Consider the following 23,801-nt stretch of genomic DNA (forward strand, 5'->3'; position numbering starts at 1 on the left):
TTAGGAAGATGAAAACACTTTTTTATTGAAAGTTCTATACTTTCATTTGTCACCAGCAGAATGGTTTTGCCGCCGCCTTTATTTGATTCCACTGTTGCTCATCGTTTGGGCTCTGCACACACCCTTGCCCGTCACTTCAAATGCAGCCCCCTTGTAGGTCGCCACACACTCGCCATCCGTGCGGAGTTCGGGCTGAATTTGCTCCCACACTTTCTTCTTGGGGTTCAGTTCCTTGTCGGGTTCACCTGCAAATAGTGAAGCTCATTTTCAGACATGACAATTACTAAATAATATAATTCCTTTCCGAAACAATTGCAATTGGTTATCGTGTGTAGCTGTTCTATGAGTCCACAACAAAACACAGAAAATGAGCATAATAGATCCCCTTTAAGAATTGCTGTTTTGTTTGGTAGGAGCATTGTTGAAATTGTTACAGGTCATTTATTCACTAAAGAATGCAAAGATTCATAATTTGATTGACCAACATGCCATGTTGTTCTGGCCCTCATGGACAACAGACCGCTGGGAGTTAAAAAGGTTACCTGGGAAGCCCTGGAAAGTGACTTTGTCTCCTGGTATGGCACCACTTGGTGGGTCGAGGATTTCCACCTTGTCTGGAGAGCTGGCACACATGACCATGGCTTGGGATGTCACTCCCCTCATTTTGGCAGGCTTCAAGTTACACAGCAGAATTGCCATGCGGTTCTGCATCTGTAAGGAGGCGGAAAATGTTTGCTTCAATTTCAAGTGAGGATTATCAGGCAGCCATTAAAACTATGGCTGTATTCAACATTCTCCTTTTATTAACTTAAAAAGATGGCAGTAGCTGCATTTGAAGTGTCATGAGTGATCAGGATCATTATAATTACCTCTGCGTGCACTATAAAATGGTCACAGAGCTATGTTTTCCTTCTCATGCACTCCAGATCATTATTCAATAGACAACAAGGTAGAAACACAAACTGAGTTGTGTGGAATCCAACTGTAATGTCATGAGACAAAAAAAAAAAAAAGTAAGTACCTGCTCCAGAGGTATGTGCTTGACCAGCCCACTGACCACGGTCCTGGGCGAAGGCTCTCCAACATCCACCTGCTCCACATAGAGACTGTCTGCATCCGGGTGTTTCTCTGCCGTCACAATGCGTCCAACACGCAGGTCCAGGCGAGACACATCCACCTTGATGCTGTCCTGACCTGCAGCCGGAGCTGGCTGTGGCTTTTTCTCTGTTAAACAACAACAGCCAGTATGAATTTGTGTATTTACGCCAGAGAAATGTGAACTAAAATTATCTCGAAGATGTCTTGAGACTAGCAAATGTGCAGTGATGTTTTTCAAAATTGGCTAAAAGAAGGGAAGCACAGATGAAACAAAGAAGGGCATCTGCCAGGAATAAGATTTAATCTCTTCCACTAAAATGGAGTGGCAGCCACAAGCGAAACAAAACCTTTCCTTGTAAACAGCTGACCGAAAGGGCCTCTGAAGATTAACGCACATTAATCAAATGCAGATGCCCGTTTTGTTATCCCAACTTCTTTTGACTCGACCACTTTTAACAATTGAAATCCAATAAACTCACTCAGGCTTTATGATGAGAGGGGGTTCACTGCTGCACAAAATACTGTTTTTTAAAAACAAAAAACAACACATCAACACCTTATATGAGAAATGTTCCCAGACGAACATGATGTTTTCAACAAAAGATGGTTGAATCTGTTCGACTGCTTTAAAAGGAGACCGATTATGCTTTTTCCACTTTTCTGACCTACAAATGTTAGAATGTTACATTCTTGTGTTAAAGTGAGCCCTCAAAGACCTTTAGGATGGCTCTGAATGCTCTGTTTTTTTTCTAACACTGTGACATCACAGTGAGCCGACTTCCATATGGGTATGCGAGTGTACGCCTGCCCTGTTCCCCGCTCTGCTGCACTGTAGAAAATTAGCGGATTTGGTGGCGGCTACCACTCTTAAGTCTGTACACGGTAAGTTGGGGTCTCCAACTAGTAGCTCCTAACCACTTTTCAAGTACAGTAAACCTCGGATATATCGGATTCAATTGTTCCCACTGGTTTTGTCCGATATAAGCGAAATCCGTTATATGCGTATACCGGAAAATGTCCGTTTTACGCATATATCGGATTTATATCCGGTATATGCGTAAATGGGATTTTATCCGTTATAAAAAGGCATTTCCTTGACTATGTTTCCAATGTACCTGGACGCGCAGGCAACGCTGCAAATGACGTCGTATAGCGGCCTGTCACGATTCGGAGCGCCACGATGCGATATATGCAATGAATTTTTATTGGAAATGCATTACAGGAAAATCGGTTCTTTTTTATCTGTCCGTTGTGAGCGAATTTCCGATATATCCGAGGTTTACTGTACCTCTTGGAAGGGTTCATTGATTTATAATCAAGTGGGGTTCGGCAGTAGTCCGGAAGTACCAGAGCTCTTGGGCATGTGACCAATAACAGCAGACAGGATTCCCGACACAAGCCGTGGGTGAAATAAATTAAAACAGACCGTTTTGGAAATCCAAGGAAATACAGCTGGAATAGGTGCTGATTCTGGAAGATGTAGAAAGCTTTGAGCATAATAGGTCCCCTTCAAAAGGCGATGAAAGGTCACTTTTAATACTATCAACTATATCTATTAATATAGATCAACAAATGAATGAAACACACAGCACATATGTTATCCGATAGCCATCAATACGTTATTTGATGCCATGTCACGACTTCAAAAGGATTCATAATGGGAAGAATGTTCATTTGCTGTCCATCTCTCACCTTTTTTCTCTGGCTTCATTTTGTTGTCACTTGGTGGAGGACTCCGGACAGTAGCAGCAGAGGTGGTAGAGGGTGCCGGAGTCGCAGGCTGGGGAGGAGCGGCATTGGATGAGCACTCAACGCTGCTGTGGACTGATGGCATGGATACATCCAGGACTGTGGCAAAGGAAATAAGATCTAATCATATAACTTTTGACAATCACAAGCTTTGCTACTTTAAAATAAGACGTGTAGTGAAGCCTTAATTTTATTATTATTATTTTTTAAATGGTGGCCACATAGATATAGTGGGCTCATCAAGCTAGGGACAGGTCAGACGCACTAAGTGTCCTGATACAACTCTTTCACTTCTGATACAATACCAATTTTGCATCCTTGAGTATTGGTCGATATAAATATTAATCCAATTCGATATATACCTCCCCTCTTCCTTTCTTTCTCCAGCAGCTGCTTTTTCAGTTCATCAATGTCCTGCTGCAGTTTGGCATTCTCTGCCAACAGTTTCTTCTCCTTTCTGAGGTTGGCTTGGATGGCTGCAAGGAGGCAATCTCTTGTTACGCTCCAGCAAAACCATATACAGTACTTTGGAACTACAGTAAACCTACTACAGAACGGAGGCTATACTGTGTACTTACTGGCGTTTTCCTTGAGCAGCTCGACATGTTCTTTGAGGTACTCTATGAGCATGTCAGCCTCAGCTGTTCTCTGCTCCAGCATTGCCAAAGGGTTGAGACTTGACATCTTGATCAAGGAACGAACACCAAACCTGGGGGTGGGTGGCATTATAAATACACGTGAACAGCTCTAGAATCAGTAACTTCACAGTGCCAACGTGTACTTTGAAGATCTGGTTTACAAAAGAAAACATCTCACATTTTAAATTGAGGTGCTGGAAAACAACAGCAGGCTCTTGATCAAACAAAATGTTGGGGAGGAGAAAATTAAAGAGGGCTGGAGTTTAAAAAAAAAAAAGGATCAAAGAGTTGTTTTCTTCCTAAGAGTTAACTGATTGAAGCAGGACCAGAAGTGCAATAACAAGGAAGGCTGATCTCATTTGGAGAGGCATGAATAAGTCAATTTAGCATCTGCTTTGTTTTTGTCTGTATTCCATTTGTAAATCACATGTCAACACTGCATAATGTCCGGATCTTGTAATTCATTGTAGTGAATACAAAATTGCAGCTGTAGCACCACCTCAAGGTTTGGGGAGGAGCTACACTCTTAAAATAGCATATTACAGTACTCCAGTGGATTAGACTTCACAAAAGTCATTCATGTTCTACATAATTTCGTTTCAAAATATTACTTTGACAGTGGGGGAGAACTTCGACAATGAAAAATACACCATCTGCCACTGGGTAAATGTACTGGAATGACATTGAGTGAAATGAGGAGCTCATAATATCATTAAAGGAGCTCATAATATCATTAAAGAATAGTCTAATATCACAAAATGTGACTCCACATATGTTTTGTCTAACTCTGTGCCAGTTTTTCCAGGACAATTGCTGGCTGTCATAAATAAAAATGTCTTATTCGGATGCAGTGTTCATTTCACGCTACCTACTATTTAACGTTATTTTTTCCAGCACATTCAAATAAAATAAATGTCATTTAAAAGCGAGATTGTTAACAGAGTGGAGACTTACATGGACTTTGAGCATTTGCCTCTACACGTTTCCGCGAAGAGGGTTTGATGTCAGCTAACTAAGCTAACACGGCAGCGGCCAACAGGCAGACGCAGGCATACTAAATTAGGACCCAAGCCGTAGATCTGTTTCTGATGTGGAGGCTTCACCAATGTTTACCCACATGCTATATATATCATTGCTATCGCTGGACGTGTCCAAGTCAATCGCATGTGTATAATTCGTGGACTCTAAAGTGAACACATTAGAATATTTTTTTGTGTTTAATTTTTCCCCCATTTTGCGTTTTATTTGAGTCCCATAATTGCCGTCGAACTGGAAATAATAAAATGGTATCGCGTGGAGCGCACAATAATGACGTCAGAGATCACGTTCACTCACTGTTGCGTCCATAGTTAGCTTTAAAATGGGCTTCATATAAGATAACAAAATATCAACCGTTCATGGTTCTCGGACTGACAGGCATCTTTCTCGCCAAGCGGGAATAGCGACACCTTTCGCAGGTAATATGTGTATTTTCAATTCGTTATTTTCGTACCCGTAAAGCAACATTTGCATGATGTGGTGTTCAGAGGCTGTGGCATTGAACGCAGCATCACAGTATGTGTTCGACAGAATGGTATACGTGCACCCCTAAACATCAATATAACACAGGGGTGGACTGAAATACATTTGGTGCTGGTCTTTTTGGTCCAGCCAATTCGCCCCATTGATGTCCAAATGCCACTATAGTTAGCAATATATCTTTATATCATGGAGCCTTGAATAAAATAAATTGAATTAAATCATTAATGGGTGGACTCAATGGGCTGCTGGGGTCTCTAATAAGATCTACATCAGAGGTAGTACTCTGCATGCTGTCTGTCACAAATCTAGACATGAAAAGTAGAGGAATAGTGTGGATAGGTGTGAATAAGATTGCATAACTAGCTGAAAATGGACAAACAATTCAACAGTATAATGGATCAACAGTACATTATTGAAACCATAGTATCTGTATAATGTGAAACCCTTGAAAGGCCAAACCTACTGACTGGGAAAATACATAACACATACATATAAATGGTTACATTAATGTTCATTCATGAAGCAAGTTGGTCTGTGGGCACATGATTGGGGGGGGGCATAAGTAGAAGTAAAACTGGCACATTGCATCACATTGCAACATGTGACTTGTAAGCTTGGAAATGTACCATGTGGCATCCTTTGATGACAGTATTACTCAAGCACGTAAAAAATGAATGACTCGGAATAGTTATTGTTTTCCAAAACGTAAGAACTACATGTCCAGTCGTTGTAAGATGCCACAACATTGTTTGCTATTAATTATGTCAAGTTCTTTAGACAGTTAAGCAAGCGTTGCTGCCCTAGTACAATCAGATGAGCATGTGGACGGTCTATAGGGAAACAGATTTCAACATATGCGTCCCATTTCCACTTGCTCCTAATGCTTAATATGTCATTTTTTATATAATATTGTAAGGCATTGTTATGCACAGAAATAAACAAATGACCATCCATTGGTTGGGACAAATAATGTAGTAGGAGTTACATGTTAACAGCAGCATGTTATGTCATATATGTGTTGTAACATATGCCATTGATCTGACTAAGTACATCACTCAATGATGCAGTATGCAGCCCCTGAAAGATGCCCAGCTGGGGGCTTTCACATTCTTTGCCTCGGCTCTTCCGCATGATGTCTGTGGGAGCAACGGCCTTCCGCTTACGCCTAACTCTATCAAAATCCTGGGACGTTTCCAAATCCTGAAGACCATCACCCACCCCAGACTCTGCCAGTATGTGGATATCTCCAGAGGAAAGCATGGTAAGACTTAAAAGCCTATTTTTCTTTTAATGTATGTACACTTTGCATTAACTTGATATTAAATGCATCATAATTGAATTAGGTGCTTACTGAATACAAATTGTTGACTTCTACAGAACGTCTTATTGTTGTCTCCGAACACCACGAGAGAGGTTTGAGTGATTTCCATAAACATGGACACAAAGTCAGGTCAGAATGTTGTTAAAATTTATATAATGCTCTCATTTTTTTAAATTAAAACCACCTGTTTTTTTTAACTAGGACACACTATTTGAATAAATACTTTACACATTCTTTTGTTATTGTGCAATGATAGTGACTTATGGTGGCATAATACACTGTCTCTATTTAGCCCAGAGAGGGTTCTGCAGATTGCCTACGAGGTCCTGGAAGGTCTGGCTTTCATAAACAAACATGGTTTGGTGCACAGAGCCCTCGGAGTCAACAATGTGCTCCTGGACTGCAAGGTAGCATCAGCTTCAGGCTGAATCATCTATGTGATGGGATGCCATCAACATTAAGATGTGCTTGCTGGCTGTAGGGGAACATCAAGCTGGCGAAGTTTGGCCTCTATCACATGACTGATCACGGTGCTGATGTGGATTTTCCAATTGGGTAAGATAGTGTTTCTGTGTAGATTTATCGCAAAAAGTAAGGTGTCAAAACTTTGTACGATTTTAGGAGCTGTATCTTCATCAGGATAGCATCTTTTGCCATGTAAACTTAAGGATTGTTGGGTTTTCAAAAACCATGTTCAGTGTCTGAGAGTGACATTTTGCACTGTCAAAAGAGGAAGTTCATACTCCATTAAAAAATGCCACTTGAAGACGTATAATAGCAGTTATAGAGCATACGATTTTGTGTAAAAACCCAATTATGAAACTCAATTTTATCTTGACAGGTACTCATCATACCTTGCTCCAGAGGTGATTGCTCAGGGCTCCTTCCACCCAAGTGATCCTTCCCACGATGAAACACCCCGACCTTCGGGACCCAAAACGGACGTCTGGTCGCTGGGAGTTCTCCTCTTTGAATTGTGTGCTGTAAGAACCGCTAATTACAAATCCTGAGGATCTTGATTTGTCAAGTTTCCACAATCCCTGATCTTTTGTTTTTCAGGGTCGAAGGCTGCTGCACAGTATTGACATAAGTGAAAGACTGAAGTTCACGCTAACTCTCGGTGAGATTATATTCTTTTACCTTAGAAGCTCTTGTGAGCTTTGTGAGATATCTGCTGTGATGTTGCATGTCATGTTACTAGGATGTATGGATGACATCGTCACTGTCCTCGCTGAGGAGCACGGTTGCCTGGAAACCATCAAGGTAGTCTTTAAACCTCATTTAATCAGTCATAGAGTATATGAGTATGGTGCTTTTCATTAAAGCACTATACCGCCTAAAGCTTGGCCTTTTTTCCCTTATATGATAAAATATTGCAAGAGTTGCTGAAGTCTTGCATGATAGCCAGGTTTTCAAACTAGCGCTGTCATTTGAAATCCTCCAATTTCATGAAACATATTTTAGAAAGTTGGCTATTGAATACATTTTTACAGGAGCTGCCCGAGAATGTTCTGGAGCTACTACGGAAATGCTTGACCTTCCTTCCTTCCAAACGGTGTGTCATGTCCTGTTTATCAAGACGCTTAAGAAAATTAATCAAAAAATTACATAACATAGATTTCACTCAAGGTTTTTTTTTTTTTTTTAATGTTGCGTCTCTGTATGTGTGACATTACAGGCCGACCCCTGCCGAGCTGCTCAGGGACAAAGTCTTCGATGGGGTGTCTTATCGCTACACACCGTTCCAAAAACCTGTGAGCCTCTTCTCATCCTCACTACGTTGTGCACATTTGGATCTGCCCGAGGACATCGCCAATTTGTGCAAAGGTTTGGACCCAAATACTGACATTTCACCCCCCAAAAAATACAAATAAGTCCTAAAAATGCCTTTTTGACACCATTATAATATGACTCTTACATCTAATACATGTTTTTAGTGCAGCAGGGATTGCTAACTAACAGAGCATGGGTCAAAATCGGAGCTATAGTCAAGATCTCGAGGACATTTTCTATTGAACTGTAGTAATTACCCATCTACCATACATTATAGAGTATTGTTCTTTAAAACACGTGCAGGTACACAACGTCAGGTTTTGTCAACATATTTTCCAGCTGAAAAATATTATGTGAATTAACTTGTGAGACAGCGTTCTTAGCTTCATTGCTGCAGGTTTGTTTCTCCTTCAGATAACTGGAGTAACTGTCCGAACCTTTTTGTTTGCGTGACACACAGATGATGATGACGACTACCTATCCCAGCGGGCCATAAACGAGGTGTATCACCTGTGGTGCCTGGCAGGGGGCGACCTAGAGAAGGAGCTGACCAATAAGGAGATCATACAATCCAAACCTCCCATCTGCACACTGCCCAAGTATGTAAGCCTCTGTGGGTAATACTGTATTATTATCACATACTACAGTATTAATTGGCCCTGTACCCTAGAAACCGCCCATGAATGATACGGGAAAAGGCCGAAATGATACTGTGTCAAAGCCCAGGGCAGTGATACTGATAAAATATAGAGTTTAACCATGTCCAGTATCAGCCCCCGTAGCTGTCCACTCAGAGCGCGCTGCTCTGGTATCGTGCCCGTGAAACAACCAATCAGAGAATAGCACACAAGCGTGAACACACAGCGTTTGTTTTGCTGCCGTCTGTGCTCTGTCAACATGTCAGCGGTTGACACTCCCGGCGAAAGACAAATAGGGAAAATAGCAAACAGAATATTAGAAATGGAACGTTTTATCACCATTAATGAGGAGGACACTCTTGAAATGATCGAAAAAACTAAAAATGCAAATACAAGTCGGAAAACCAAGGGCGACCTCAAGCTTTTTTCTGAATGGCTCATCAACTGCAAGAACGAACGAAGACTGGTAGAAAGTATTCTTGAAGTATTTTTGCAATTATTGTGTTTACACTGTTTAGATATAATACATGTAATAAACTGAAAATTTTCTGGAAACAAAATGGTCTTTTGATTAAATAGTACGTGATAATAAGCTCATGATTAAATAGTATGTGATAATAAGATCATCACATGGTTTGTCTGGTATCAGGCCCAGGGGTCTTGGGCTGAAACTGGCACGCGGGGGCATGACACCTGGCCTGATACCAGACAAACCATGTGATAACCTATAACTCCCAATATAACCATATTTTTTAAAAATACAGTGTCTATTGATTTCTTCTTTTGATTTCTGCTTCTTTTTCACATTTTAATGCAGTTTTGTCCTGGAGGATGGGGAGTCATTTGGCCAGTGGAGGGATCGGAGTTTCTTACTGGATGATACAACAGTGACGCTTTCACTGTGCCAGCTCAGGAATGTAAGAACATGTAATGTAATGGAAAATAATACTCATATCTAATTGACACGGTGGGGATATTCATTTAACAATACATGTATATTATTGTGGCTGTCAAAACTGATAATTTAATTATTTAACATAATGTCATTCATTAAAAATATATTTCTTTCCCTTTTTAGAGATTGAAGGACGTGGCAGGTGAAGCTTATTTCCCTCTGCTGGAGGACGAGTGAGTCATCCTTTGCCATCATGTCTCTTTATTTTACCCGTATCATTAATTTTAACTTGAATAATGACGCCGCACATACCTTCTTCTCTATCTCTTCGCCGCAGAGAATCTAATCTGACGCATTCCAACAGCGCCAACGAGCTGTCGGCTACAGTCACACTGCCGCTCATCATCCGTGAGAAAGACACCGAGTACCAGCTCATCCGCATCATCCTCTTTGACAGGCTACTCAAGGTCTCGTCCGCCTGCGTACACACACATACACACATACTTTAGCTCTGTTTGATATTATAATACACAGTTTTAAAGGGAGTATGTCGTCATTAGTTTAAAAGTATCTTGTTTTCAAATGTGTTGTTAGGCGTATCCTTACAAGAAGAACCTTGTGTGCAAAGAAGCCAGGGTGGATATTCCGCCTCTTGTACGTGGGCTGGCATGGGCTGCACTGCTGGGCATTGAGGTATAAAAGTATGCACTTTACATGTCAATGTCAAAACACTCTCAGGTCTGTATGAGAATGGGTTGTTTCCTCCATGCAGGGGGACATTCAGGCCAAATACGAAAGCATAGACAAGGATACGCCCATTCCAACTGACAGACAGGTAACAGCTAGTTGAACGCTAAATGACCGAGTTGGGGTGTTTACTTTTAGAGCATATTGTCGCCCCACAGATCGAAGTGGACATCCCGCGGTGCCACCAGTATGATGAGCTGCTGTCGTCTCCACAGGGTCACGTTAAGTTCAGGCGGGTATTGAAAGCCTGGGTGGTCTCTCATCCCGACCTTGTCTACTGGCAGGGTCAGTCTGAGCCTGATACACGTCATCATCTTACTTTATCTTTAGCTCCTCTTCAGTTTTGTTTACTCAGCAGTTGCAACCTTGTTGCACCTGTGCTTACACATTGTGTGCTGTGCCTGGTTGGCCACAAGGGGGCAATCCTGTACTGGTTTGCATTAGCCAAGTAAGCACAAACTCCATGTTAACTGATGGTTTCTCCCTTCTCTCCATTTTTTTGGTCTACAATTTGTAATATATTAAACTGGATTTTTTAAAATTCATATTGCCATTTTGAGCGACACAAGTGGTGAGCACGAAGGCCTCACAGCTAGGAGATCTGAGTTTGATTCCACCCTCGGCCATCTCTGTGTGGAGTTTCCATGTTCTCCCCGTGCATGCGTGGGTTTTCTCCGGGTACTCCGGTTTCCTCCCACATTCCAAAAACATGCTAGGTTAATTGGCGACTCCAAATTTTCCATAGGTATGAATGTGAGTGTGAATGGTTGTTTGTCTATATGTGCCCTGTGATTGGCTGGCCACCAGTCATGGCTGTACCTTGCCTCGCACCCGAAGACAGCTGGGATAGGCTCCAGCACCCCCACGACGCCCGTGAGGAAAAGCGGTAGAAAATGAATGAATGAATTGCCATTTAGAGCTGCACGGTATCAAGTGGTTAGCACACTGGCCTCACAGCTAGGAGATCCAAGTTTGATTCTACCCTCGGCCATCTCTGTGTAGAGTTTGCATGTTCTCTCCGTGCATGCGTGGGTTTTCTCCGGGTACTCCGGTTTCCTCCCACATTCCAAAAACATGCTAGGTTAATTGGCGACTCCAAATTGTCCATAGGTATGAATGTGAGTGTGAATGGTTGTTTGTATATATGTGCCCTGTGATTGGCTGGCCACCAGTCCAGGGTGTACCTTGCCTCGCACTCGAAGACAGCTATAAAATATTTTTTTTTCTAAAAGTACAAAGATTGTTGCAATTGTGTGTCAGCATGAGGATTTTGACATTAGCTAAAAATGTAGTGTATATAAACTAGAATTTATTGTGCAATCGTCAATATTGTAGATTGTAAAATGTTTTGTCCCACCCTCCCAGGTTTGGATTCACTTTGCGCCCCGTTTCTTTACTTGAATTTTGACAATGAGGGTAAGATTCTAAACTTGTTGCTATCTTTTTGCTAACTATTGTACAATGTGTGTGTTTGTCTCATGTCGTTTTGTTAATCCTTGTACTCCTCCCAGCTTTGGCATACTCTTGTATGTCCGCCTTCATTCCAAAATACCTCTACAACTTCTTCTTGAAAGACAACTCGCACGTCATCCAAGGTGAGATGGACAAAAAGAATCATCTCTATTCCTGTGTTTTTGCCGTGATACTCATCTCAAGGCCTTTGGAGATTGTTTTCTTTACATTATGGTTTCCCTCCGCCGCATCCTTGTGTTATGTTGTTGGGCTGCTCCAGCAAGCTGAGGGAGAAAAATGCAAATGTAGGGTGAGGAGCACAGTTCAAAAGCAAATTATCATCATCTGGAGCAGAGCAACGGGCCAGCTGCTCAGTGTTGATTACATTTTTTTGGCTCCGTGTTGTTTCTAAGCTGTGAAAACGAATTTAAATCTTTCTTAATGGATTCTGCAGCCGAGGCGCCTCATGTAGCGATAGGGAAATAAATGAAACAGCAAAAAAAAAAAAGTCCCAAACGGTTCCTGCGTGACTGATAAAAAGCTACGAACAGCGCTATTATCATCTCTGCACTCTTAGGTGGCCTTTAGAGTCAGCTTATGTTTATCTGTCTGGTCAGAGCTTTAATGTTGATTATTTCAAGACAACATAAACAAATGTTAAATTCTAAGTTGGCAAATAAAATGGCTGCTACTGTTGCTACTCCAATTCTTGCTCATAATTGACACTTATGTGCCAACCTCATACTGGATCAAATGTATGGATACACTGTATAGACAAGTCCTATTAAAGACGTATTATACATATTCGCATTATACAATATTTGTCACTTTCATTCATTCATTCATTCATTTTCTACCGCTTTTCCTCACAAGGGTCACGGGGGGTGCTGGAGAGGCGGGGTACACCCTAGACCACGGGTGGGCAAACTTTTTGATTCGCGGGCCAAATTGATTTAGGGAAATTGACGGGGGGGGCAGACTATATATTTTACACATATAATTCTAACAGTCCATCTGGAATTATTGTATCTATAAAAGTGTCATGCAATCTGCTATATGTGCATGTGCCCCTTTTTTCAGGAGCACTTTGTAAACAGACCAAATAACTATATTGATATAAAAAAAAAAAAGCTACGTCGACCATCAAAAGGTTGGCTCAAGCCATGACGCCAGGTTGTACGTTTAAATTAAATACTTTGGAAAAAAACGGCGGGCCGTATTCAAACACTTGGCGGGCCGGATGTGGCCCCCGGGCCGTAGTTTGCCCACCCCTGCCCTAGACTATTCGCCAGCCAATCACAGGGCATTTCCCTTAATTTATCTTTCTTTCGTATTGTGTCCCTCCTATTAAAAAAAAGTATTTTAAAATGTTTTTCATATACTTGACTACTACTCTACTGTTTTTACCTATTTTGTGACAACATAAGTTATCTACTGTATTGTTACACGTTCTCAATTTCTTTTTTCTTCCCAACATATAAACACAGGAAGTGAGCCCACTATAAGTAATTGTAGAGGCATCGGGTGGTAGCATCAAATAAGCTCTGCTTCTTCCTACTACTTTTCGGACATGATGAAATGTAAAAAAGTAAAGAAATAATGTTCCGCCATGTCCACAACAGAACCATTAACAGTGATTTTAGATTGGATATTTGTGTGACTGGCACCCAGCCATACAATAAAGTGTAGTCAGCAGTAGATGATGCTTGCTTCCTCTCTCCCCCCCCCCCCAGAGTACTTGACAGTCTTCTCCCAAATGATCGCCTTCCACGACCCTGAGCTCAGCAACCACCTCAACGAGATCGGCTTCATCCCGGACGTAGGTTTGACTGGAATATCAGTTAATCTATAAAAGAGAATAGAGGAGGTGTATTAGCCTTTCCCATAAACTTACGGCGTCCAGCACGAGGATCCAACCACGTTTAAGAAGAGAAAGCTTCTTAGCTTTGGCTATCAGGGGGCATGACTGTGTGCCTGACAGAAAATGTTAATTTTGAGCAGATTTGGGCTTTGATAGCCTGTGGTATTAAACTTTTGATCAGGTGAAAAAAACAAAATTTCAGTTGTATTCTAGCAATTTTCAACTGGTCTTGAGATTTTGATCAAGTCTATATGAACTTGTGTACCCTAAGATGGTCTATTTGCCCTACACTTTCCTCTATGCAGCCTTGCTCTATGCTGATACGGACTCTAACAAAGTCTGTGTATATTTACAAGCTGGTGACTGAGGTTTTATCTTAGATGAGCCTAGGATTTATTTAATCTTCCTCCTTTCAGCTTCACTCCACCGGTGAAACTGCACCGGCTGATTGTGTTTGCTAAGTGTGTGCCTCATCTATTATGCCTTTTTTTTTAAAACATCTGCCTTTTATATAATTTTTAGACTGCATGTAAAAAAAATGCTGCAGTACTACTTCAAGGGGAATGTTTTTTTTTCCATGGATGAGAATCGTGTTGGAATGCTTGTTATTAATCCAAGTAATTCGACCTTACAGACCATAAATTATAATTTCCACAATGAACCTAATCCAGAACTACGGCTAACACAACATCATTGCAGCGGGAAATACACTCAATCATAATATCACTTAAGGGAGTATTAATCACTACATTTCCCAGTTGGACTATCCTCACTAATAAAGATTTTAACATATTTGTAAGCCATATTTCTAAGAAATGTGAAAATGCCTGGTTGTAATAGATGAGTACCATGTATCCCACTAGGCATATTTTAATTGGTTATGATACTGTGGATGAAAAGTGCTCTAATTATAGCCTGCAAAGAGGACAAGGTGTTAATTGGAAGCAAAAGAGAACTGGAATTAGGCAGTTATTTCTGAACAATTTAATGTTTTGACCTTAATAATGATTTGGAGTGCTTGAGAAAGTGGAAAGGAATGTTGACTATTAATGATTCTCAAAATATGTTAAAAAAACTACATCAGGAGGTTACCTACAGCCACAGCTGTCAATGTTTTTTGAATTGGTGTTTTACTTAGAGACCGCAGCGGTTATCTGCTTTTGTAGACCACACACCCGGGATCTATTGGAGACTCAGCTGATCACAGAATAGAGGCGTTAAATAGAGCAACTATACTTTAGGATGCCATTGAAACTATTGTACAGTAAACCTCGGATATATCGGATTCAATTGTTCCCACTGGTTTTGTCCGATATAAGCGAAATCCGTTATATGCGTATACCGGAAAATGTCCGTTTTACGCATATATCGGATTCATATCCGGTATATGCGTAAATCGGATTTTATCCGTTATAAAAAGGCACTTCCTTGACTATGTTTCCAATGTACCTGGACGCGCAGGCAACGCTGCAAACGCTGCAAATGACGTCGTATAGCGGCCTGTCACGATTCGGCGAATCAGAGCGCCACGATGCGGCCATCCGATGTATGCGAGGGAAATTTAATGGAAATGCATTGGAACGGGACTGGAGATTTTGTCCGAAATAGGCGAAATCCGTTATAAAAAATCCGATATATGCAATGAATTTTTATTGAAAATGCATTACAGAAAAATTGGTTCTTTTTTATCTGTCCGTTGTGAGCGAATTTCCGATATATCCGAGTCCGATATATCCGAGGTTTACTGATGCATGAAAAAGGCAGAACGTCATCAAATTTTAAAATGTTCCATCCTGATTATTGTTTCCGAACTGAATTTGAATGGGTGTAAATTGTGATTTGTCAGAGCAAAAACAACCAGCATAATTCAATGACGTCTTGTGGTGTGCTTGGTGTCCTCTACGATGTATCCCCAAGGCCAAAATCAGACCTCACATAGGACATCACCGGGGGTTTAATTCAGGTTGTTTTCCATTTGGCCACGTCTCCCCCTCCCGGGTGTGCCGTTCACGCCCCCTCTAATCCAATCTGGCTTGACTTCCCGTCCTGCCGTGTGAAATTGAGGCTGCGGCCGCCGGCGCTGCTTATCGTTGGTGTGCACGGAGCAAGTCGACGGAGCCCTCCCCAGCTTCCTTCACAATTAGCCGTCAACCAACTGGCTGAGATAAGCCGGCAATGGCCGCCTGTGGTACACCTGGCAGGTGTGTGGACAGGCGGTTCATTAGCAGCCGACTGCGTTCAAGTGTGTATTCATGTGGTCTAATTTAGCTTTTATAGATGTCCTCAAGGGGGGGGATTTAGAGATTACAAATTGGCATAATGAGATTAATTGTGACTCATAATCAAAGTCAGCAGTTTTGCTCCTTTTTCGCTGTCTGTTCCTCCAGGGCTTACAGCCAAGTGTTCAGTCACTGACTAAGCCTATTCCTTTGTGCTCATTTTGTGCAGAACAAATGCTTCCTTATCTCTAAAAATGTTTTCTCCTTGTCTCTGACAGTTGTATGCCATTCCCTGGTTCCTGACCATGTTCACACGTAAGTTAAGCTCTTTTTTTGTCCCACAGTATGGATGTGATGTGGCAGTGAGCACAGTCCATTAGCATCAGTGGATGCTGTGAGAGTCTGCTTCCATTAACGGAGCAATGAGTAAATGAGACTGAAAAGGTCAGTGGCTCCGGTGGGGATAAGTTAAGCTTCTCTACTGGCTGATTTATTCATATTTTGTTGACCTTTCTTCAAGCTGCTGGGGGGGAAAAAACTGACCGACAGCCCTCAAGATGCTCACGAGCACATTTGAATTGAACGCTACAGCTGCTGTCTGTTACCAGCTTAGAATTACATTTTTTAAAAACCAACATGCACCTCCAAAATGGCTGCAAACAGCAGTTTTTAAATGTCGGTCATGTTACAGCTGAAGGTGAGAAGCTCATACATGCATTTGCGGTACTGTGTACAATGAACTCATCTCACCTTAATGCTGGCTGAGCAATTTGCTCCTTAGTGCTACGACACATTTGTGGTCAAAGAGGGCTATGTATTGCTTTCCACTTTCTCATGCATGCTAAATCATAAAAAGCTGCTATATATAATACGTTTTTAACTTACTCATCTGTATACACCATTCATTATTTGTACTAAGACCCGTTCATCATTGCACTAAAAAAAATATATCTGCAACACATATCTGCTCCTGTGCAATATTATGTGTATATCTTGGATATCTTGTATATATCTTGTTCATTCATTCATTTTCTACCGCTTTTTCTTCACGAGGGTCGCGGGGCTGCTGCAGCCTATCCCAGCTGTCTTTGGGCGAGAGGCGGGGTACACCCTGGACTGGTGGCCAGCCAATCACAGGGCACATATAGACAAACAACCATTCACACTCACATTCATACCTATGGACAATTTGGAGTCGCCAATTAACCTAGCATGTTTTTGGAATGTTGGAGGAAACCGGAGTACCCGCAGAAAACCCACACATGCACGGGGAGAACATGCAAACTCCACACAGAGATGGCCAAGGGTGGGATTGAACTCGGGTTCAAACTCCTAGCTGTGAGTTCTGCATGCTAACCACTCGACCGTCGTGCAGCCCCGTTTTAAATGTATTCATTTTCTCCGGAGTACCCGGAGAAAACCCACGCATGCACGGGGAAAACATGCAAACTCCACACAGAGATGATATATCTTGTTAAACTGTCTTTTTTTACTTTACTTTTTGTATACTTTTTTTAACTTGACTATTGCACTGAAAGGAGAAGCTCTCCAATCTCGTTGTACATCTTGTATAATGACAATAAAGGCCATTCCAGTCAGTAATAACAGCCTAGTAAATAAACACCCCATCTATAATTAACAAAAATTATGTTCGACCTTAGAGGTTCCGCTGTCATCTCGTCCACAACAATGTGACCATAGGACGTAGCCACAGCATGAGAAACACACACACACACACGCACGCATGCACGTACGCACAGTGAGAGTGCTGTAGTGATGGACAGTGTGAAGCATGACCTTCTTACCTCCTTCTCAACTCCCCTGAGGCAGAGTCCTGCAATAGGTGTCCTGCTCTGACTGCTAATGTCCACCGTCCAAGGATCAGCAAGGCTTCAGGGTTATCTTCTCACATACACACATGCATACATACGTACATACACAGCATATATCCTCTCGGCACGGCTACACTGTCCACACACACACACACACATATTGACTAACTGACTTCCTCCCCCAGGGGTCAGTAAAACCAGCAAGGATCCAAACAGGTATAGGTGCTACTGATAATAAATAGGAATTATATAAATATAAATAAAATACCTGCAAAGGGCCGCACAAACTAAGAGGTACATTAAATATTCTCCCAGCAAAGCACCTCCACATCAAACATCTCCCCCAGGCAACCTTTTCTGGGTTCCTTTTCTTTTTGTGCAAACAACCATGCTCCAGCCGATGTATAATTCACGTATGCAAATCATGCCTTTTTATATACAAAGTGTTTCCATTGTTTGACACACCGTTGTCCCTCATGCTGCTTCTGCTTTTCTTTGAATCGTTTTCACGAAAATCCTCCCTGCAGACGTGTTTCCACTGCACAAGATCTTCCACCTGTGGGACACGCTACTGCTGGGGAACTCTTCCTTCCCCTTCTGCATCGGCGTGGCCATATTGAAGCAGCTCAGGGACCGCCTCCTGGCCAATGGCTTCAACGAGTGCATCCTGCTTTTCTCTGACCTGCCAGGTGACTGACTAACTTACAAACGCTGCCATTAAGGAGATGCAAATAACGCAGAATTATTCATGAAGTTTGTCAAATGTCCCTGAAAATGGTCAGAGTTAGCAAACAAGTTCAAGTTCATAAACCACAGCAAGCATGGGCGTTCTGCCTCTTTCAATTCCTCCTCATTTTCCACTTCAAATTCATCTTAAGTCTGTGCGTAAATGCGATTTTAGCAGCCTGCCCCAAGCACCAACACGCTCTAGATCAGGGGTCTCAAACTCAATTTACTTGGGGGCCACTGGAGCTTGGGTCTGGGTGAGACTGGGCCGCATCAGGTTTAAAAAAAAAAAACAAAAAAAAAAACGCATTCATTAAAAACAGAAAAATGAATAAACTTTTCTTTGGTTCCGATTTTCTACAAGACAAGCTCTGATAAAACATTCCACTGTTCTCAAATATCTTAATTTTTATTTTTCTACACAAAATAAGAAATAAGAAATAAAATAAATAAACAAATCAAGAAAATCAATCATCAGTAATAAATAAATATAATAATAATAATAAAACGGCAAATAATAAAAACTTAAGAAACCACATGTAGTTGGTGGGTAGACTAATTATTTTTTTCAGATTAAAATTAACAAAGCATTATTAGAGCCCTGTAGACATGACAAAACACAACTATAGTCACATTTATACTCTTTTTATTTACAACATATTGCGCAACTGCAGGGTCTTGAGACACATGCTAACTCGCAAACTAGAGAGCTAGCGACCTAAACGATAGCCTTCAAGTTATTTCCTTTAAACTTAAAATAGCCAAAAACGTACCACTTCCACACGGATAGGGAGGATAACTATTAACAGTTATTTAACCTTTAACATGAACATTAATCAAACGTAATAATTTTTTCTGGGTACATGATACCATACAGCATCCATATCAAACTTGCGCGGGCCGCACTAATATTAAACTTTCATATCAAGGCGGGGGCCTCAAACTAGTGTCCTGCGGGCCACATTTGGCCGAGTGTTTGAGACCCCTGCTCTAGATATTGCTACACCAGATACAAATGTATTGGTGAAAAAGCGCTATAACCACTACAAGGAAAAGACCATTTGAAGACATTTTTCACACATGCACACACACACACACACATACGTAGCGTAGTGCAAGTGACTGGTGCTGGTCGCTCATTGGTCAAGCAGATATAAGCCCCGTTGGTTGCGCCACTTTGTTGCTGCAAATATAAATACGCAACTGAAGGTAGTCGTAGCTTTTTGGTACTTTTATCTCAGATTTTTGTAAGGCATGGGAAAATCCACAAGAGGTACGTGCAGTGGGATACATTGTGCTAGTCTTCAACAATGTGTTGCTAGCTATTAACGACTCAGTTAATATTCAGATCCCAAGTGGGGTCCGCTGTTGCCTTAGGGTTTTGCAGTAAGCTGTGTCTTTGTGGGACTGCCACAAAGCAATTACTCCAGCAAAAAAAAATAGTTTTTGATGCAGAGGAAGCATGTGGCATTCACAATGAACTTCCTATACCATGCCTTTGGGATAAATTTCCTTTTTAGTCTGCTTTGCTGCTCTGGTCTGCTCTCTGACCGAAAGATGCCAGCCTCCACACAGCATTGCCACACTCGTCTGTATTTCATTGGGTGTTCATATGACTGAGACAGATGGGAAAGGCCAATCCGCTTCTCCTTATAAAGTTAAAATGTCAGCCTAAAGCTGCAGTCAGCTTTCTTTTGCCAAGAGTCTCGGCCCTTGCCAACTTTTCTCTGTCCACAGTGGCCACCCTCATTGTTGCTGCTTGAATACCTGAGACATTGTTATGTAGAAGCAACGTAGGGCAATGAATAGATAAACAGCATCTTAATTATTTTCAGGAAGCATCATTATTTGTGTTAAGGTCTGTTAAAGAGAGCTTGTCAGTAAAAAAAAAACAGATAAGACCTGTTCAGCAACGTTGTGCCTGGAAGCAGGTGATTCATCTCCGCCTGCCACTTGTGGTCAATCCATCTCATTGTGTTTGGTCTGTAGCCCCAAGTGATCCGACCATAACTCTCTCTTGTTTAGAGACTTCATTGATTCACAGTGGAGCAGAAGGGGATGTCTGCAATGTGTTTACTGATGATGCAGCAGCATTTCCCTTCATGGGACATTAGTATCTGTCTCTGTGACCGAAACTGGGCACAGAACCGATGGCTTGTATCAGTTTGCAGAATTGGCAGGCACCAAGCCAGCACTGTACTAACAGTCGGTTTACAAGCAGTTTAGTTGTATATTTAGACGAAGAGTCGCCGTCGACATGCACGGAAGGGAACGTGTGGTTACATCGTCAACCCAGAGTTAGGTAGTGACTGATTTGTTTGACTTTGCTGAGGAAGTGCCAGAGACTTGTTATATCTAAAAATGACATTTGTGGGTGGCGCCTACTTTGGTCTGTGCTGAAGATGCTTTGAACGACTCTTGTTCAAATGTTACAGACGAGTGCTTGTCACTCCCCTAAAGGTGTGTTCTAAATTTAGTGGTGATTTGGTAAAACACCCTAAAGCGGTGGTTCGCAATTATTTTCTGTCATGACCCCCTGAGCGAGGACGCAGTTTTTCACACCTTTTTAAAACTGCAAATATTGGTCACCTTTTCAAAAAGGAGGTGCGGTCGTCCATTGCGCGTCAAATTTCATGGTCTCTCTCTATCACAGTTGTTCCAAATATATTAATAAATCATAACTATTTTGTGGTTGTCTATGGCCTATAGCAGTAAAAAAATGCACATTTAAGCAAATTGTATGTACTCTGGGCCTAAATTAAGCATTTTATAGCATAACAATGGATAATTTAACTAAAATTAAAAAAAATAAGAAAAAGCATTGAAAGACTGATATGTATTGTTGCATAATGGTCACTAGGTGTCAGTAATGTTGCTTTATGTTCCATTAGTCTTATTTCCTCTTATTGTATACCATATTATTATTCATTCATTCATTCATTTTCTACCACTTGTCCGCATGAGGTTTGTGGGGGTTGCTGGAGCCTATCCCAGCTGTCTTCGGGAGAGAGGCGGGGTACACCCTGGACTGGTCACTATATTATTATTCATTCATTCATTTTCTACTGCTTATCCTCACAAGGGTCGCAGGGGTGCTGGAGCCTATCCCAGCTGTCTTTGGGCGAGAGGCGGGGTACACCCTGGACTGGTCACTATATTATTATATATTATAGAAATTTTCCAATGAAAATTAGCATCAAGCTAGTGGGTCTAATAACAGCGTCACCATGTGTCATAATAATATCAAATAATAGCACAGGAAACACAGTAGGGGTGCATCCGTTTGTGTGCAGCAGTTAAGGGGTAAGATTAGTTTACATAAACAAAAACTTTCCGTACAATCATGTGAAAAAACTCCATGGTGTGTCCTAATTTTTCCAACTGATGTTTTGTTTTTTTGGTCTTTTTCCCCCTGCCTACCACCAGAAATTGATATTGAGCGCTGCGTCCGTGACTCCATCAACCTCTTCTCTTACACACCAAAAAGCGCCACGTACAGACAACATGCGCAGCCTCAGAAGGTTTCTGGTGAGAATGGCTACGGAAAACATGTGACGTACTACTCGTCTGATTACCAGGATTTCCCTAAGACGGATCTAGTGAGTACAATAACACACCAGTTGCTGGAAAATGATTTAGCAAACATTTATGACTTGGTAAGTGCAGTTGACTGCCATTGAAGTAGGAACTTTGTGTGCGTGTGTTTTTTTTTTTGAGATACCGCCCTCAGATGAGTTTTTCTGTCTGTCATATTGAAGTGCAAAAACAAAGATCCCCCAAAACAAATTAGTTTATTCCATTTTACGGGTATGCGAGTGGTAGCTGTAATCTTCCTCATTCAGGCGTAGTGTGTTCACTTACACAGCTGGATGAATCGAGATGCACCAGAAGTTTTACTTGGAAAGATAACAGGTTTCCTGTGTTTTTTTTTAGTTTAGACTGCATTCCTATGAACCTGTAGATTTTGTTCCAGTGTTTTCTCCGAATGCCAGGACTTTGTGGGAGACAGCTTTTGGATAGCTGGCACCCACGGTGGAGTGCAAGCTACACATTTAAACAAAAATAGAGAGCATTGTACAAATAAGCATACAAATGGCCCTCTGGATAAGTACGAGTACTCTTCCTAGACCGTGTAAGTGTCGAGTTTTGGTCTAAGTCAGATCTTATGCCTGAATTAACTCCTAAGTCACTCACACTGTACACAGAACGCATGTTAAATGCAGTAATAAAACATTAAATACAAGAATTAAATGGATAAACGGTAACATTTCATGGAAACATCACGCTATGTTTTTAGCAGGGCTGTCACATAATTAAAATTGTAATCAGATTAATCACAGGTTTTAGATTAATTAATCACAATCCCTCATGATCATGATTAATCACCATGAGCAACTATGTCAAAAAATTGGCCAATTTTTACTGTGTATAATGAACAGAAACATAAATGACATTTAGAACTGGGTCCTCGCCCACTTTACCCAGGAATAAGACTTGCATTTTTTTTTTCTTATCACTCCCCCTTTAGGCACCTGGCACATAGTGAACAACATCAGAACTCCTGAACCACATTGTTCCAAATTGTATGTAAATGCATATTGAAATGGCAGTCATATAGTCTGCATTTAAATGTATTTAAATACAATACAAATTAAAACATACAGTGAAGAAAATAAGTATTTGAACACCCTGCTATTTTGCTATTTCTCCCACTTAGAAATCATGGAGGGGTCTGAAATTTTCATCGTAGGTGCACGTCCACTGTGAGAGAGATAAACTAAAAAGAAAAATCCAGAAATCACAATGCATGATTTTTTAACAATTTATTTGTGTGATACAGCTGCAAATAAGTATTTGAACACCTGAGAAAATGAATGTTAATATTTGGTACAGTAGCCTTTGTTTGCTATTACAGAGGTCAAACGTTTCCTGTAGTTTTTCACCAGGTTTGCACACACTGCAGGAGGGATCTTGGCCCACTCCTCCACACAGATCTTCTCTAGATCAGTCAGGTTTCTGGGCTGTCGCTGAGAAACACGGAGTTTGAGCTCCCTCCAAAGATTTTCGATTGGGTTCAGGTCTGGAGACTGGCTGGGCCATGCTAGAACCTTGATATGCTTCTTACGGAGCCACTCCTTGGTTTTCCTGGCTGTGTGCTTCGGGTCGTTGTCGTGTTGGAAGACCCAGCCACGACCCATCTTCAATGCTCTGACAGAGGGAAGGAGGTTGTTCCCCAAAATCTCACAATACACGGCCCCAGTCATCCTCTCTTTAATGCAGTGCACTCGTCCTGTCCCATGTGCAGAAAAACACCCCCAAAGCATGATGCTA

The 23,801-nt window shown here is 41.4% G+C and overlaps 2 protein-coding genes and 1 long non-coding RNA gene across 5 annotated transcripts in view; 1 reads left to right on the top strand and 2 right to left on the bottom strand.

Moving 5' to 3' along the window:
• LOC131099597 (aminoacyl tRNA synthase complex-interacting multifunctional protein 1-like) lies at nucleotides 1-7,478 on the bottom strand. 3 transcript variants are annotated; one of them, XM_058046060.1, is made up of 7 exons: nucleotides 7,182-7,478; nucleotides 3,426-3,556; nucleotides 3,210-3,323; nucleotides 2,791-2,946; nucleotides 1,022-1,224; nucleotides 543-711; nucleotides 1-245 (listed from the first exon to the last, which is right to left on the bottom strand). In XM_058046060.1, the coding sequence occupies exons 2-7, from the start codon at nucleotides 3,529-3,531 to the stop codon at nucleotides 79-81; spliced, it is 915 nt and encodes a 304-aa protein (XP_057902043.1). In that variant the 5' UTR covers nucleotides 3,532-3,556; nucleotides 7,182-7,478; the 3' UTR covers nucleotides 1-78. The 3 variants fall into 3 exon arrangements, with proteins under 3 accessions (XP_057902043.1, XP_057902041.1, XP_057902042.1); XM_058046058.1 differs by lacking the exon at nucleotides 7,182-7,478 and adding an exon at nucleotides 4,440-4,685; XM_058046059.1 differs by lacking the exon at nucleotides 7,182-7,478 and adding an exon at nucleotides 3,664-3,920.
• The window catches only part of tbck (TBC1 domain containing kinase), a 25,024-nt gene continuing 5,839 nt past the window's right edge, over nucleotides 4,617-23,801 (top strand). Inside the window, exons 1-23 of the mRNA XM_058046051.1 lie at nucleotides 4,617-4,942; nucleotides 6,074-6,267; nucleotides 6,384-6,456; nucleotides 6,620-6,734; nucleotides 6,809-6,882; nucleotides 7,169-7,310; nucleotides 7,387-7,447; nucleotides 7,529-7,590; nucleotides 7,821-7,882; nucleotides 8,006-8,154; nucleotides 8,561-8,699; nucleotides 9,556-9,655; nucleotides 9,817-9,866; nucleotides 9,971-10,100; nucleotides 10,228-10,326; nucleotides 10,406-10,468; nucleotides 10,539-10,665; nucleotides 11,746-11,796; nucleotides 11,892-11,975; nucleotides 13,566-13,651; nucleotides 16,191-16,227; nucleotides 18,272-18,433; nucleotides 21,897-22,069. Of these exons, the coding sequence (XP_057902034.1) occupies nucleotides 6,075-6,267; nucleotides 6,384-6,456; nucleotides 6,620-6,734; nucleotides 6,809-6,882; nucleotides 7,169-7,310; nucleotides 7,387-7,447; nucleotides 7,529-7,590; nucleotides 7,821-7,882; nucleotides 8,006-8,154; nucleotides 8,561-8,699; nucleotides 9,556-9,655; nucleotides 9,817-9,866; nucleotides 9,971-10,100; nucleotides 10,228-10,326; nucleotides 10,406-10,468; nucleotides 10,539-10,665; nucleotides 11,746-11,796; nucleotides 11,892-11,975; nucleotides 13,566-13,651; nucleotides 16,191-16,227; nucleotides 18,272-18,433; nucleotides 21,897-22,069 (2,232 nt within the window). The 5' untranslated portion in view covers nucleotides 4,617-4,942; nucleotide 6,074. The remainder of the gene's footprint in view (nucleotides 4,943-6,073; nucleotides 6,268-6,383; nucleotides 6,457-6,619; nucleotides 6,735-6,808; nucleotides 6,883-7,168; nucleotides 7,311-7,386; nucleotides 7,448-7,528; nucleotides 7,591-7,820; nucleotides 7,883-8,005; nucleotides 8,155-8,560; nucleotides 8,700-9,555; nucleotides 9,656-9,816; nucleotides 9,867-9,970; nucleotides 10,101-10,227; nucleotides 10,327-10,405; nucleotides 10,469-10,538; nucleotides 10,666-11,745; nucleotides 11,797-11,891; nucleotides 11,976-13,565; nucleotides 13,652-16,190; nucleotides 16,228-18,271; nucleotides 18,434-21,896; nucleotides 22,070-23,801) is intronic.
• Nucleotides 10,149-23,801, bottom strand: part of LOC131099633 (uncharacterized) — a 26,533-nt gene continuing 12,880 nt past the window's right edge. The window contains exon 4 of the long non-coding RNA XR_009118462.1: nucleotides 10,149-13,678. This is a non-coding gene — a long non-coding RNA (uncharacterized LOC131099633). The remainder of the gene's footprint in view (nucleotides 13,679-23,801) is intronic.

The sequence above is a fragment of the Doryrhamphus excisus genome, chromosome 1, assembly GCF_030265055.1.
Source record: "Doryrhamphus excisus isolate RoL2022-K1 chromosome 1, RoL_Dexc_1.0, whole genome shotgun sequence".
NCBI lineage: Eukaryota > Metazoa > Chordata > Actinopteri > Syngnathiformes > Syngnathidae > Doryrhamphus > Doryrhamphus excisus.

Excerpts from the sequence above, each read along its gene's own strand:
- LOC131099597 (XM_058046058.1), bottom strand. Across the intron at positions 2,947-3,209 it reads GAAAGAAAGGAAGAGGGGAG|TCCTGGATGTATCCATGCCA; the intron begins GTATATATCGAA and ends CCTTTGCCACAG. Across the intron at positions 1,225-2,790 it reads AATGAAGCCAGAGAAAAAAG|AGAAAAAGCCACAGCCAGCT; the intron begins GTGAGAGATGGA and ends GTTGTTTAACAG.